Below are 17,015 nucleotides of genomic sequence, written 5' to 3'. Positions count from 1 at the left end.
ACCATCGATGTTGCCTTCAACTCTGCTTCCAGTATTTAATCGTCCTTCCGTTTGCTCTAGTTCCCAGAATCACGTTCTGATCCAGTCTCTTTCCAAAGGCCGTTAATTAGGTAAATAATCCGATTAATGGATTTTCTAAAGCAGAGTTACCATGTAAGAAGATACTTTGATGAATGAAAATGAGCAATTCCAATTTGCTCAGATGTGCGTTGAATGTGTTTATCAGGCAACAAGCAAATATGAGTTAGCCAAACTTGGGCCGAGATTGATACTGTGAAGTGCTTTCTGGAGGTCGCTATGTCTAAGGATAAGAAGGCACAAACCTGTTGTAATACGAAGGCAAAACAGAGGGGCTGTAAGTTGGATTCGTATTAGAAATCATGGCTCAGAATCAAAGGAAGACAGATGATTTCTTTATACACACATGCCAAAGAACATAATAGAGAACTGTTAAAAAGTCTCAAATTGAAAATAAGAAGAAAAATTAATGACTTATAAGGTTAACAATAGACCTCCAAAGTAGCTAGTCATTTTGGGATGAGCTTTAGACCGAACGTCGAGTGTGGGTGGATGCCTAATTTATACTCCCTAGGTTATTTGGGTATTGTGGAATCCATTAGTTAAAGTTTGTGTGTTCAGGGTTTGTGACCTTTCAGGCTTGTTATGTGTAAAACTTGGGAACGAGGGAGAGTATTGAGTGGAAAAAAATCTCATATTGAAAAATAGAAATAAAAGTTAATAACTTATAAGATTAAGTAATAGGTCTCTTAAGTGGCTAGTAATTTTGGAATAGGTCTTGGAACCAACTTAAAAAAAATGACTTCAAAGCTTAATGTTGATTTCTAGGACTAACACATAAACCCAAGAGATCTCAAGGGAAGGAGGTAAGAGAAAAATTCTAGCTCTTGGGAGAGAGGAGAGAAGAAACCAAGGGAGACAAATAAGAGGAAAAGAAAGATAGGTGTATGGATGAATTTGAGCCAAGAAGAAGAGGTTTGAATGCTCAAACACGTGCCTTGGGAATATATTTATACTTGTATGAAGGTGTTTATAATGATTACGATACCCTTAAGGTTACATGCTTTAAAAGGAAAAGGACATAAGAGGACATACACCAACTTGCATAATTACAATTCTATGACATTTATATAATAGTTCTCCTTATTTACTAGCAATGGGGTGTCTTTTAACACATAATACCAATTTACATACTTTATGACATAGATATGTTCACATTCTTAAGGATTAATATCAGTATATCATACAACAGTACTGAACACTCACAACCTAACTTCTTGTAGAGAAATTATTTTCAAAACAAAGTGAAGAAACACTACCATATACACAACTGTTATCGTGGAATCAATTAAAAGTAAGAGAATGACTACAAAAAAAAAGTAAAAGACAAATGTTTTGCCGCCTTAAAAGAAATGAAGCCTCCTCATACTAAACCAAAATAAGACGTGATCACTTTATCTCCACACAATCACTTCATCCAGAGAAGGAGAGACACCAATTTAATTTTTTAAGAACCACAATAGCCCTTTATACAAAATTTCTTGAATACATATTTAGAACAAAGCCCTACATCAGCTACAAAATATAATGGAGCCCCTTTGGAGGGACGCTAGAAGAAAATTCTTGAAGAAATGGGATAGCCAAGAAAGAATCTATTACAAAATATATTAATTTGTGGCTCTCTTGTGCGTCAACATCTTCTTCAACTATGAAATTGCTTTACCAAGCTTCCTATGCTTTTCAATCTATCATTTAAAGCTGAGATATAAACTAAATATAGCAAGAAATCCATTTTCCAATGATCGGTCAAACAAAATTGCATAGGATTGATTGATCAACATTTGTAAATGATCGATCAACCAAAAGTGTACAGGCCAAAAATATAAAGTATGATCAATCAATCAGGGTTGATTGATCGATCAACCAAAACATCAAATTGTGCTATAAAGCATGATTGATCATTCCTAGTGGGTTGATCGATCAATGGTGTCCAAGCAATGTAAAATTATGTTGATTGATCGATTAATATCCTGAGTTTGGTTGATCATATAGAAGCTCACCAATCAGGGACTTAAAGCATGATTGATCATAGCAAAGTCATTGATACGTCATACTTGTTATGCACTACCAGTAGGAATTCATTGATCGGTCAGTTCATGTACATTGATCGATCAAGTTAAATTGTCAAACTCAATGGAAGGATATTGATCGATCATTGTAAGTCATTTTTTTTACAAAAATATACTCGTTACACAAGATTGATTAATTAATACTTTGCAGTAATCGATCATGTAAAGTCAACTTTTTTGAAAATGAGCAAGAAACAGTTAGTTTGTCTTGGAGAACTTATAAATACCCCAACAAATATTGTTTTGAGAAGTCAATGAGCTTTTTATCGGCATACCTACCACATTCAATTCTCTCAAATTTAAAATCCGTTCCTAAGTCTCTTTTTGAGAAAGAAAGAGTTGTCTTTGCAAAACTAACTTATTCTTTCTCTATCCTACTCCATGCATTCATATAGTCAAACTCCTAAATCATCACCATTGTGATTAAAGGCTACATGCTTAGACCTTTCAGTGGGGAAGGCTATCTCTTTACAATTGTAAAACTTGTAAGTTTTTCATTGTTTTTTAGTTTTTCAATTTCTTGATTGGTTCATCTAGAACCTTTTTCAAATCTAGATAGAAAGTTTTGCTAGAGCTAGAATCTAGCTAATCTCAAGAGATATTGATTTTTAATCGTGTATTTTAACATACATGTGGCTTGAGAGAGAGTCGAAATCTCTTTCATGTAAATTCCAAGCTAATAGAGCTCATATTAGTAGAATTTCCTAAGCACAGATTCTTGGGTAGTGGATACCAATAGAGGAACATTGATAACATAAAAAATCTTGTCTTATTGTGGTGTATTAAATTTTATTACTTTACTTGCATTTATATTTACTTCAAATTTGTGCACAATTATGTAAAAACTCAATTTACCCCCCTCTTGAGAAGCCACATGGGCCAACAATTGGTATTGGAGTAGGCCTAAGAACATTTGGGATCAAAGTCTAGTTGATTTTGAATAATGATTCAAATAACATCTCAAAAAAAATTGCTCATTCCTGAAGGACAATCCATCAACCGTCCCCCTCTATTCGACGGTGTTAAGTATGGCTAGTGGAAGGTAAAAATGGAATTCTTCCTCGAATTCATGGACTAAGACATATGGCTTGTGATAAAGAATGATCCATTTGAGGCTCAAAAAATTAGAAAATTGTATTCTTGTCACAAAGACCTTTAATGAGTTGACTAGGGAAGATAAGAAGCAACTCAAAACAAACTCCAAGGCAATCAACTTGTTGTTGTGAGCCTTAGGACCAAACGAGTTCAAATGGGTCTCCACATGTGAGACCGCTAAGGAAATATAGGACAAACTTGAGGCCACACATGAAGGGACTTCTAGAGTCGAGAAATCTCGAATTAGTTTAATGACAACCTAATAAGATGAATTCAAAATGAAATCAGCCGAATCAATAGCTAAGATGAACTCTAGGTTCACTTATATAATCAATGAATTAAACATTTTAAGATATGAGATTTCCCTCTATAGGCAAAATGACAAGCTTCTCAAAGCATTTCCAAAGTCATGGGACTTGAGGAAGACTACCATTCATGAGAATGCTAACTTTTAGGATATGAGCTCATAAGAGCTTTTAGGGACTCTCCTAGCATATGAGATGGAATCAAAAGAAAGAGAGGAAGAGCAACCTAAAAATAACACTCTTGCTCTAAAGGCCAAAACTAGTAGTGAAAGTGACTCTAGTGAAGAAATATTTAGCAAAGTGGGCTTCATCACTAGACATCTTCAAAAGATGTACTAAAAGAAGAATGTTTTTAGAAGAGGCCAATTTAGAACTCAAAATGACAAATCTTTTAAGAAAATTGATGTTTATTTTGAGTGTGGTAAACTTGAGCATATAAGAAACAAGTGCCCTTACCTAGAAGGAAGAACCCTATCCACAAGCAAGGATCCAAAGAATAAAAAGAAAAATATTTTGATCTCTGCTTGGGATGCAATGAAATAAGAGTCCAACCATTCCGAGGAAGAAGAAAGTGATGCGGAACTCATGGCAATTGAAGACGATGACGAGTCCACTTCAGAAGTGGTAAGCGACTCAGACTATGAAAGTGAATTCGAATTCTTTTATAAAAATCCATTCATTGTCTAAAAAAATTAATGAAAATACAATGCTCAAAATCATGAGATCGCAAAGCTCAAAAATGAGCTCATCGCCTTGAAGGAAGAAAATGAAAGCCATGTGGCTAATGCTTCAAGGCAAAGTGGTGTGATAAACAACCTATCATGTGACAGACTTGCCTTTGAGAAGGAGAGCAATGAATTAGAACAACAACTCAAAGCTCTATAACAAGAGACCACACCAAGGAGGAAAGTTGGGAAGAACAAGAAAAATAAAAACAACAAGTTCCCTCCCATTCCACATGTTTGATGCCACTATTGAAATGGAGTGACACACTATGCCCACGCTTGCAAAATTAAAAATGGAAATGGTATCAAACAACGAGTACCCAAAACAACTGATAGAATTGTGGTTGTTGATTGATTCTCTTCTTGATTTTGATGATAAAAAACTTAATTGAGCTAACAATAGCAAATCTAGTATTTTAGATGTTTATCCTTCAAGAGACATCAATTTCAAGGTCTAAAGAACTGAATTGATACAAGCTTCTTGATGACCTCAAGCTCCATGAAATAACAAATAACTCTTGAAGAAGCACCCTCATAAAATGAAGAAAAATTGAAGACTAGAGTTTTAGAAATCACTAAGAAAAGTCAAAAACTCATTCTATGTAAGAGAGCATACCACCTCTTCCAAAACTTGATGTATAATACAAATTTGGAGCCTGAGGACATATTTTGTATTCAAACATGGTTTTACAAATGCATACATAAATTTCATACATGTTAGAACCACTTAGGATCATTAATTCTCATGCTTTAAAAATCCACATAATGAACTAGCACTTGAATGATCGATCAACATCTACCAATGATTAATCAACCAGAAGTGCACAAGCCAAAAATATAAAGCATGATTGATCAACTAAGGTCGATTGATCGATCATCTAAACATAGCCGATCTGTGCTATAAAGCATGATCGAGCAACCCATTTGATTTGATTGATCAATATTGTCCAGACAAAGCAAATTCATGTTGATTGGTTGATCAACTTCAAAGATTGATTGATCATATGGAACTTTACTAGTTAGGGACATAAAGCATGAAAAATCATACCAAGGTCATTGATCGAACATACTTGCAATGCACTGCTAATGGAAATTTTGATTAATTGATCATACCATGTATATTGATTAATAAACTTAAAATGTTTGATCCAAAGGGAAGATATTGATTGATCATACCACCAATAAATATGTCACATTCTAACAAAAAATAGTCATTACCCATGACTGATTGTTCATCCACTTTACACTGATCAATCAATGTAAACTCAACTTTTTGTAAAAAGGGCAAAAAATAGCTAGTTTGTCTTGGGGAATTTAAATACCCCACCAAACCTCCCAATGAGAAGTTAATGAGCTTTTGTTGGCATATCCACAACATTTATTCTCAAACCTTTGAAAATTCTTCCAGAGTGCATTTTTGAGAAACAGAGCCAAAACCTTGCAAAAGTCTACACTTCTCAAACCATCTCCATCCATACATCATAGTCAAGTTACAATGTTCTATTGTAAATCAAGTATTTGAGCATACACGCAGCTTAAAAGAGATCTGAAATCTCTTTTATGCAATTCTAGTTAATAGAGCTATAATGAGTGAAATTTTCCAAACAAGGGTTCTTGGGTAGTGAATACCAATAGGGGAATATCAGTAAAAAAAACTTGGTATCAATATTGTGGTGTGTGAATTTCTATGCTTTTAATTTGCATGTTTACTTGATTTATTATTCCATGCTTTAAGTTTTTAAACTTATAATTTTCAATTCAGCCCCCTCTTAAGAAGCCACCTAAGCCAACAATTCGTATTAGAGTTGGCCAAAAGTTGATATGAGTCAAAATCCACTTGATTTTGAAATTCGATTAAGATGGCATCTCAAGATAAATTGCGCCTTTCTGAAGGACAATCAGCCAACCATCCCCTCTATTAAATGGTGTAAATTATGGGTATTGGAAGGTTAAAATGAAATTCTTCCTCGAATCCAAGGATTAGGACATTTGGCATGTGACTATGAAAGGCCCCATTGAGACTCAAAAATTAGAAAATGTCATTCTTATCACAAAGGGCTTCATTGAGTTGAATAGGGAAGAGAAGGAGCAACTCAAAACAAACTCCAGGACCCTCAAGTTGTTGTTTTGAGCATTATGACCAAATGAGTTTAATCAAATCTCCACATGAAAGAAATATGGGAAAATTAGAGGTCACACATGAAGGGACCACTAGAGTCAAGGATTCTAGGATAAGTTTATTGATGTTCCAATATGATGAATTTATAATGAAATCAGGTAAATTAACAGTTTAGATGAACTCTAGGTTCACTCATATCATAAACGAATTGAACATCTTTAGAGAGGAGATTCCCTCTATAGGCAAAATTACAAGTTTTTCAAGGCACTTCCAAAGTCATGGGACATGAGGAAGACCGTCATTCGTGGGAATACTAACTTTAAAACAATGAACTCGGAAGAGCTTCTAGGAATTCTCCTTTCTTATGAGATGGAACCTCAAGAAGTAGAGGAAGAGCAACCTAAAAGGAAAACACTTGCTCTTAAGGTCAAAGCTAGTGCTGAAAATGACTTTAGTGATGAAAGCTTCGATGAGGTGAGTTTCATTACTAGACATCTATTAGAAGATGGGTTCATGCCCACGCGAGTATGGAGAAAGCCCATACGTCCAAGAGGGGTGGCATGATTTTAAATAAGTTGTCACCTCATAAGGATGGCACAAGGGTGTAATTAGTCAAGGTGAACATGTATACTTTATGTCTTTTCTCATGTAAAGCATGTAGCCCTAAGGGCATTGTAGGCATTGTAAATTCCTCCCAAAAATTATAAATAGAGGCCCTGGGCTAGGGTAGAGCATCGACCTCTTTCCTCTTCTCACAATTCGTGGAAGAATCTCTCCCTTAGACTAAATGTTTTCTCTCACTTTTTTCTCTTGTCTCTTCTCTACTCGAGTTCCCTCGTAGCTCTCCTCTTTTACTCTCTTATCTCTTCCTTCCCTCCTCCCTCTCTTATTCTACTTGAGGTTCTAAGCATGGGGTCCTAAATTCAACATGGTATTAGAGCATTGAATTTAGGATCCTCAGATCAAGAAGATGTTCTAAGGAGGTTGTGATCAAACCTATTCATAAAAGGCTCTTTGTGAAGCAAGATTGAAGCTTGATGAGAAAAGTGTTTCATTCTTGTTATTATCATTCTTTCATGGATTCCTGCTCTCATTTTTTAACTCTAGAAGATGATTCAGAGATAATTCTCATTATTATATGAAAGTATGAAGATGTATATGCCTCATATTGGAAGATGTTTGCCAAAAGCTGGTTTTTTCAATCGGTTGTGCAAGTTTTTAGTAGAAAACAAATTTATGCTTAGAGTTTTTGCATGAAATGTTACTATTTCGAGGGTACAAGATTTTATGATGAAGAGCAATATTCTTGAGCCTATTATGAGTGTTTTGGATCCATTGGTTTTTTAAAATATTATCACTTGGCTATTATGATATTTCCATTAACTGAGTTGTTTGAAGAGTTGGAACTCTACTTGGCCTTTTACCTTTTTTGAAGGTTTTTTTTTAAGTCTTCCTATGAGTATTACAGAAATATGCTCATCTCTCATGCCAATGTTGATTGGTTTTTTTTAGTGAAAAGGAAAGGAGAAGCTGATGGGACCCACCATGGTCACGTGAGGTGGCATGATAAGTCTTACACAATAAGAAGTCTTACAGAACCAAAATTATTATAGAAGCAGGTCTCATAGAAGAGTTTCAGTTTAAAGGTGTTTTAGTCATGTTAGTCTTCTATTTATATTAGGTATTTAATTATGATATGACTTATCTTTAAGTGTTAGAGTTTGGGTGTAATTAGGACAAATGTAGTTTAATTGTAATTGGACTCTACTATTTTCCTCTATTATAAATAGGGGTTCATGTATTCCTATTACAATAAGTCAATGAAGTATTTCTTTTTTTTCATAAATTCAATACAAATTTATTAGGAAAACATGGAGATAAAGAATTAAGCATGTGTTTGTTACTTGACAGGTGTTCAGAGGCCCCGGAGTCTATGATCCAAGAGGAGAAAGAGGAAGAGGAAGAAATCATACCTGAAGCAATGGTGGTAGCAGCAGTAGGTACTGGTGGAAGGGACTCCATAAGGGACTTCATCTTCTAAAACGTGGCATAGTCTTCAGTAGCAAGAGTCATTTTTCTGGATTGGGAGTCAACCATTTCTTCCCATTTATCAACATTAAAGGAGGTTGGGTTAGTCGTGGCCCAATCAGGCTTGCCATGAAGCTTCCAACAGTTTTCCACAAGGTAGTTCTAACCGCCAAATTAGGTGCATATGCGAGGCTCAGTGCGTGAATAGGTAGGACCCATTCTACCACCTCTTGTGTGGTCCCCTCTAAAATTTCTGCCGCTTCTGCAGTTAAAGGATGATGTACCCCTATTACCATAGTACATTGCCAATGGAGCATCAATAGGGGAGGTAGTAGTAGAAGATGGGTAAGGGATCCATAGCAACGCGGCACTGATTTCATCAAATGATGGAAGTATAAAAGAGCTAAGGAGTTGGGTCTTAGCAACCTCAAGATATGGTTTGATATTTGTCAAGCAAATAGTTGCTGCCAAGGCCTCTCGTTGCCTCTCTTGAACTGTAATATCTGTTGAGTATGGTTGAGCGATCTTCCATTCTTGAAAAAGTCCCCGAAACTGGACCGAGAACTCATGAATATTATGCCCTTTCTTAGTATTCAACATATTTTTTAAAACATCAAATAATTTTTTGAAGGAGGTTGTGCTTGAGTATAACTTAGCACATGTATCCCAAATATCCTTAGTTGTTTCCAAGTGGACCATATTTTGGCTACATGTTCTTCCATGTTATTTATGAGCCAAATAATAACCAGATTATCATTTTTAACCGACTTGAGGTAAGCTATATCTTCTTCATCAATCGGAGGAGAGGGTTTGTTTAAGTAACCAAGAAGATCACGAATAATGAGAACCCGTCGTATCGATTGTGACCAACTAAGATAATTGGAGAGGCCCCTCAAGGGGATAGTAGTAATTCTGAGTATGTCACTCTTCCTACTTGTATGTTCAATCTCCTTGATGAAGCAAATCAAATTCTTAAATCACACCAAGATCAATTCTAAAAGGTGTCTCAAAAAAAAAAAAATCCACTAATGCAACTTGGAAGATTCGTGGACCAAATCAAGCACTTACAAAGAGATATGGATTTTTTTCACAAGAGTAGGCACTAAATCATCAAAGAATTTGTGCTTATGTCAAGTGGAGACATCATCTAGAAATCAATCAATTCCTCTTATATCCTTTAAAAAAGAGGATAGATTTAAACCCTTATACCTTAATCCAAACTCAACAAAAAAAAAAAAAAAAAAAAATTGCGGCCGAACACTTGAGAATTACAATCTTCTTTTGAGATCCTTAGTAGCAATCAAGTCTCCTATAACTCCTTAACCCATGGGATCAATCCAACTTCAAAGAAACAAGTGTTGGAGTTCAAGGAAGTAGAATGGGTAGTAGAATAATAGAGGCAAGTAGACGCTGAAATTTAAACCATATGACGATCATATAGCAAAATAACAAGACCCCATGAACAACGCCAATTGTGAGAGAACTTATAGTAACATGTGCTAGAATTCCAACTCATAGAAAATTGATCCAAGTTACATGTAGGTAACCCAATCGCAAATCATTTTCATCAATACATAAATCTTGATGAAACACTAACAGCAACCAATATTGATCAAGCTTGCAATTTAGCTACAAGAAGATCAAGATTATAACATCACAAGAGATTAATTTTCATAACTTCTCATATGAAGATCTTGTCTTGATGTAAATCATATATCAAGACCTCAACTTATAGAAGGTGAATATGTAAATAATTATCAGAATTAACTTATCTCTTCATGGCTGAACTCCTTTCATGAATAAATTCTTGGACAGATCTTCATAAATATTTTCTTGTATACGTCATCAAGAGGGATCTTAAACTCCTTGTTCTGGTACCACGTAGAATTTAGGATATCATGTAGAGGACTTAAATCAACCAAGAAGAAGAAGAGGAAGGAGAAGAGACAAAGAAGGGATCGACTACAAAGGTGAGAGAGCTTGGACTAGGAGGAAGGAGAGGTGCACTTACCAAGGGAAGGAGGGAGGCTGGACGAATTTTGGAGAAAGGAAGAGAGAGCTCCAATGTTCAACCTCTTAGTCAATGCCTTTATTTATAGCTTTTACAATGCCCTTAGAGCTACAACTTTATAAAAGAAGAGACATAAAAAGGCCAAGTATTTACACCTTCATGTCAGCTTTATGAGAAGCATCCTATATTACCCATATGCCATCACTTAGACGTGTGGGCTTCCTTGCCTTGGACTTGTGGGCTTGAGCCCATCTTCTAACAAGTTCAAGACAAAAGACTTTGGACTACTTAAATACTTTTTAGGTATTGAGATGCTAGAGTATTGGGGGAAGTATGTCCTTGATGTACTGGAAGAGACAGTAATAATGAAGTGTAGATCAGTAGAAACTCCTATGGATTCAAATACAAAATTATCTGCAACCATTGGAGAAGATGTGGATATCGAGAAATATCCAAGACTTGTGGCAAAACTTATGTATCTTTATGTAATCTCATATGCAGTAAGTGTGGCAAGTCAATACATGCATAAACCACAACTTACTCATTGGCAAACACTAGAAGAATATTGCAATACTTGAAAGGAGCTCTAGGAAAAGGGCTTATCTATAAGATCCATGGTCACTTCAACATAGAAGGGTTCTCATATGCAGACTGGGCCAGATCCTAGATGACAGAAAATATACTTCGAGATATTGTACAATGGTTGGAGGAAACGTGGTTACATGAAAAAGCAAGAAGCAGAATATAGTTGCAAGGTTCAATGCAGAAGCAGAATACATGGCCATGGCACACACAGTCAGTGAGCTTCTATGGATCAAGTCTCTTCTCATTGAACTAGGATCTATAAAGGAGCTTCTATAGATCTATATTGCGATAATCAAACAAATATTCATATCACCTCAAATCCAGTCTTTCATGAAAGAACAAAACTCATTTAGGTGGACTGCCACTTTATATGAGAAAAATTCCAACCTGGCATATTATCACTCTAACATATCTCCTTACAAGGACAAGTTGTAGACATCCTCACAAAACCAATCACTTATAAAATCATGTCCACCATTTGTAGTTAGCTGAACATCTACGATATTTTCTCACCCCCAACTTAAGGGGGACTATTAGAAGATGGGCTCTAGCCCACACAAGTATGGAGAAAACCCACACGTCCAAGAGGTGTGATGATTGTAAATAAGGTTTCATCTCATAAGGATGGCACAAGCGTGTAATTAGTCAAGGTGAACATGACTACTTATGTTTTTTCTCATGTAAAGCTTGTAGCCCTAAGGTCATTGTAGGTATTATAGATTCCTCTAGAAAACTATAAATAGAGGCCCTCAGCTAGAGGTAGAGCATTAAGCTCTCTCCTCTTCTCACAATTAGTGGAAGACTCTCTCTCCCTTAGCCTAAAGGCTTTCTCTCTCTTTGTTTTCCTTCTCCCTTCTCTACCCAAGTTCTCTCTTAGCTCTCCTCTTTTCTTCTCTTCTCTCTTCTTGCTCTTCTCCCTCTCATCCAAGGGGAGGAAGAGGATGATGTACCAGAAAACTTACTTGTGGCAATAGTTGCAGTAGTGGCAGAGATGGGTGGTGTAGGATGGGATCGAAACATAACTTTAAGTTTATGAAATAACTCAAAATCTTCATCAGTTAGGATTTGTTTACCCTTTGAGGACGTACAATTTCCTTCAGTCTTAACATCAGTTGGTTGGCAAATACCCAATCAGATCTTCTGTGTATTTTTCAACATGTATCAACCAGATTATTTATGCCTCCATAGTGAGTCCTCATCCAATTCTGCTTTTGATTCTCTATTCTCTAATAAATTTGAATAGCTCTGCCACTTTGTCCTCTTCATATTTATTATTTTTTTCTTGGCCTTTATTATTTATATTTCTTTCCCTACTCTGGGAGTAGGGCAAGGAGAACATGGCTAATGATAAACCTATAGAAGTGGTTGAGGCTGATGCTGAATCTGGAATACGGAACATTGTAGCACAAATATCATCAACTGAGAGTAGTGTAGCAGAGCAAAGAATTTGAGTCTTGGCCATCTCAATATATGGCTTCAAATTTGCAAGACATACGAAAACTACTAATGCTTCTTTTATTTTTCTTGTATTACAATGTCAGTAGAGTATGATTGGGTAAGTTTCCACTTTTACATAAGGCCTCTGAATCCAGCAATATAATTATGCAGATTCTCCCCCTTGTTTAATGTAGTCTTGAAAACATCATATAACTTTTACAAACTGGCAACACTTAAGTTTAGCACACGTATTCCAAACAAGTTTTGCCGTTTCAAGATGAACCATATTGTTTGCTATACTCTCTTCTATACTGTTAATCAACCAACTAGTTACCAAAGTATCTTCTTTCAGCCATTCCTTACATACAATATCTTCTTCATCCACAATGTAAAGAGGCTTGATTAGATGATCAAATAAATCTCATGTATTAAGAAACTTTTTAATAGATTGAGACCTGCTCAAGTAGTTGAACAAGCCTTTCAATGGAGGCTAGCCCTGTAGCAACAAATTACCCGAGAAGAGATTGTCTCCTCTTCCTTGTTCATTAACAAAAACACCCGTACGTATCATTAACGACATTACATCTAGAAGAGATTGGTGGAGGAATGCTTTGCTCTGTACGGGTAGCCATAAGTTTCCTAGTGTTTTTGTTTCTTATTGTTCTTTGTTTATTGGATTTCTGTAAGAATATCCATTAGTGAAATCCAATTGAGAATATTTGTAGTTTGATAAGTAAAACAGCATGAATGATAATATTTGCAGAACGCCTCTGAAGCACCTTAGATATGTAAATCAATGGGAGGCCACAAACAAGAAGAAAAAAAAGGGTAGTTGTGGCAAACGCTCCCACTATTGTAAAGCGATTGATAGGGAAATATGTAATGCCGGTTGGGTTGGAATTGCAAACTTACATAGACCACTCATCTTGTCAATAAAGCTTGAGAGAGAGAGTTAAATGGTCTAAACTCTAAACAGAACTTTTTCCTTGTCGGAGACTTAAACAGTCTAGTTATTATAGGAAAATGAAAACAAAACAGCAACAAGGAGGATAATTTTTCCTTCAGTGACTAGTATCAGTAAGACTTAGGAACGCTATGGAGGAGCAAGAACTGGTTGACTAGTATATTCATGTACCACTGTGTTTCATATCTCAGAAAATAGATGTGATTGGAAGTTTATTCCAAACCCTCAAGAGACAATTCCATGAGAAACAAAACTTCCTTGGTTCCTCATCCATTTGATCATAACGAATAGGCTGCATTTCCAGACTAAACTCTCGCAAAATTGACCTCTGGCTTTCCATCACATGTCCATTTCTCGTTTCTCCCCCAGTACTCTGTTTTACAGTTCAAGAAAGAATCGATTTCTTTATTTTTTCAAAGTCAACTAGTAACAACATAATGCTTGTTGTCATTCAGGAAGCAGCAACTGTGTAAATAAGAATTCATGTCCCCTCCCAGCAGTCGCTACTCTCCATCTACATTTAAGTCCATTCAGGAACAACAACTGTATAAATAAGAATTCAGTTACTCCCTGCAGTTGCCAATCTTCAACTACATTCAGGTCCAGATCCTAAGGAACCTAAACAGCCAAAATTGACTATTGACTTCTCAGTGGGAAAGGTAATCAGTTCATCACAAAATGCAGAAAGGTTCCCCATGTAACTCCCAGGTTGCTGGTTAATATCAACTCCTATGTTCCAAACGAGTCCCTCCATGAAGTTGCTCACAAGTCAAAATGTTCTCAAGACTGTCAGGATTCATATACCCTAATAAAACCTTCATCTTTGCCACCACATTGGTGACTCAAGAAACTTGAAAATGTGCCCTTGAAGGGTATATACCCTACTAATGAGAAATACGGTAAGAGTCATTTCAGAACCCAGGCAAGAGGTCAGAAGCATGAAAAATATTACCCTCAAGTCAATTGGTTGACAAAACGGGTTTGATATCAAAGGCGATGAGTGGAGAAAGAACCGGGCATCTGTTTCAAATGGTTGAAGACGCTAAAGTTTGTATTGTTATTTGGTGACGAAGTTACAGAAATCGAAGATAAAGCTCACTGAAATTGAAGAGACTTACTCTTGGAGGAGTCTCGAGAAAACGAAGAATGAATTTTATTTATCATTCGGAGTAACGCGAGGAAACGAGACAGTCGAGCCGTAATTGGTCCCGGACCAATCCCTCTGCTGCTCCCTAAAAACATTGAAAGGATGTGAACCGAAGCCATGATAAGCAGAGGCAGCTGCCACCGGGTTATTCATGGGCATCTGAACATGCCCATGACCTTGAGCCATGCCAAGAACAGGCATCGTCATCATAGGGGGGCCGTACGGCATCGGAATTGGCACCTGCGCACAAGACTCGCGCAAACTCTGCGGAACAGGAGTTGAAGCAAAAAGTCGATCGGAAGAGGAAGGTCCATCGTTCGATAACCCCTGCATCCTCTTCAGATAGAGCCGGTACTTCTGAAGATGACTTGCGACGTTCTCTCTGGTCAAGCCCTCAACGTTCATGAGCTGCATGATCGTCTTGGGCACAGCGCTCTTAATGCCCAGATGTGCCACGACATCGACGAACCTCTTATGTAGTTGGGGAGTCCACACCAGTCTCGGCCGTTTGAGGGTCCGGGCGGAGTGCTCATCGGTGGAATTTTCAAAGCCACCGCAGCCGTGCAGTCCGGATTCAGCCTCTTCTAACACTGATGGATCCATCCTCCGAGTCTTCCTTGATTCAGCAACTTCACGCGCAGAATTATCCTCCCCTCCAACAACGGACGGATCACGTCGCTGCGGGTCAGAGGGCAGGGATTTTAAATTGTTGGAGGAGAAGGAGAGAGTTTGTCGACGGAGACCGGCTAGAGTGCTGTGCGACGCCCGATTGACATTAAGGGCAGTCTTGCAGGGCTCAGGATTGATGTTAAAAGCGGAGGCAAGCTCGGGAGTGATCAAGCCCTGAGATAGCGGCATCAGATCGTCCGCGTTGGGCAACCCCATCTCCCACTCAACCACTCGAACCTCCTCCTCCTCCTCCTCCTCCTTCTCCTCCACCGCCTCCCTCATGGCGTAATCATTCGGCTGAGCTTCTTCCCCCATTTGCCCTCTCCTCAGAACGTACGATCAGCCACAACACGTATCAATCAATTTCAAGACTGCCGAGAAGAAGAAGAAGCAAAAAAACGATGATGGGATCAAAACTTCTCCATGTCGAGGTCAAAACCAAATCGGCGATGCTGCCGACAAGACCAAAGTTAATAACCGGACAGAGGATAAGAATCACAACAAAGATCAGGGCATCCAAAACTCCAAAAAAACCGGGGCAAACAGAAAATCACTCCAGAATCCAGAACGCCGCCGCAGCACCAAAACAACAATAAAAACGTGCTAAAATCTCTTGATGAACCGACATAAACGGAAGAGAACGAAATTAGGGCTTCCAACTGAAAAGCGCAGGGAATTAAAAAACCACAAAATCAGGGAAACAACAAGGAGAGAGATTCAAAATTGATGAATCAAGGGAGAAATGAGAGGAAAGTAGGAAGTAAATAGGGGGAAGGCGAAGCGGCAAAGTGGAAGAGGTCATGGTAATGGAAGTAGAAGCTTGAGGAGAGAGAATTCCGCTACAAAACCGTGGTGAGGGTCAGGCGGAGAGATATTTGGGACACGTTCATTTTTTTTTTTTTCCTCCTCTCCCGAGAGGGGAAAAGTGCACGTCTCATTCCACATCGCTCCTGTCAAGTTTACACGTGCAAGGCTTTTTCGGATAGTTTTTATTCGCTTTCTCTTTTCGCTGCTTTTACTTTTTTTAGATACCTCTTCCCGCTTTTTTATGCACTTCACTTTTCTGACGCCAGGCTCCACCACCATTTATGGGCTGGGCCATGATACTCATCTACCACCCCATTTATGGGCTCCGCCATAATAATGATTTGCTTCTTTATTCCATTTTAATATTTTTAAAAAAAATATATTATAAATATTTAAAATATACCAAATATAGCCAGATAATTGATAGCCGCTGAGATACCTATTGATCATTATTGGATATTTTTCTTATTTGATTATCTCTAAATAAGGAATATAAATATTTTAAAAATAATTAAAAATTAAAACTTTTAAGCCGAATCAGGTACCGGACGTTTAAGCCCATGTCAGAAGATGGGCCGAATGGTGGCCCGGCAGGAATCAGGACACCGTGGAGTACAGCTGGCGATTTTCGTTGGTTTGCGGCGGCATTAAAGAGAGAAGCGACGAAAAGATCTGACAGGAGTAAAAACTTTAACTGGAAAAAAGAATCTTGTCATCCGGATAAGGCCTTTAGATTTTTTATATCTCTGTAGCCTTCAAAACTCCACAATTTTACTTGTTATCTCCGATTATGTAAATTACTCAATCAAAAAACCTTCTTCATAAATATTTAATAAAAATAGTCCTTTGAGGAGGATATAATTTAGAATTATTTATTTTAAATATTTTAAATTTTATTATCTTTTAAAATATTTAAATTTAATTTAAATTATTTATTTACTTACTCGATTACTTGTAAGTAATTAAATAATTAAAA

The 17,015-nt window shown here is 37.1% G+C and overlaps 1 protein-coding gene across 1 annotated transcript; it reads right to left on the bottom strand.

Moving 5' to 3' along the window:
* Positions 1-13,409: 13,409 nt before the first annotated feature.
* Positions 13,410-16,225, bottom strand: LOC137966476 (transcription factor PCL1-like). Its single transcript, XM_068813100.1, has one exon. It carries the CDS (start codon positions 15,545-15,547, stop codon positions 14,570-14,572), a length of 978 nt encoding a protein of 325 aa, XP_068669201.1. The 5' UTR covers positions 15,548-16,225; the 3' UTR covers positions 13,410-14,569.
* Between the last annotated feature and the right edge of the window lie 790 nt (positions 16,226-17,015).

The sequence above is a fragment of the Aristolochia californica genome, unplaced genomic scaffold (genome assembly GCF_029961685.1).
Source record: "Aristolochia californica isolate CCGP_79_NKW_82.1479 unplaced genomic scaffold, dmAriCali1.0.hap1 SCAF_5, whole genome shotgun sequence".
Classification (NCBI taxonomy): Eukaryota; Viridiplantae; Streptophyta; class Magnoliopsida; order Piperales; family Aristolochiaceae; genus Aristolochia; species Aristolochia californica.
This window is presented reverse-complemented; position numbering and strand designations above follow the sequence as displayed.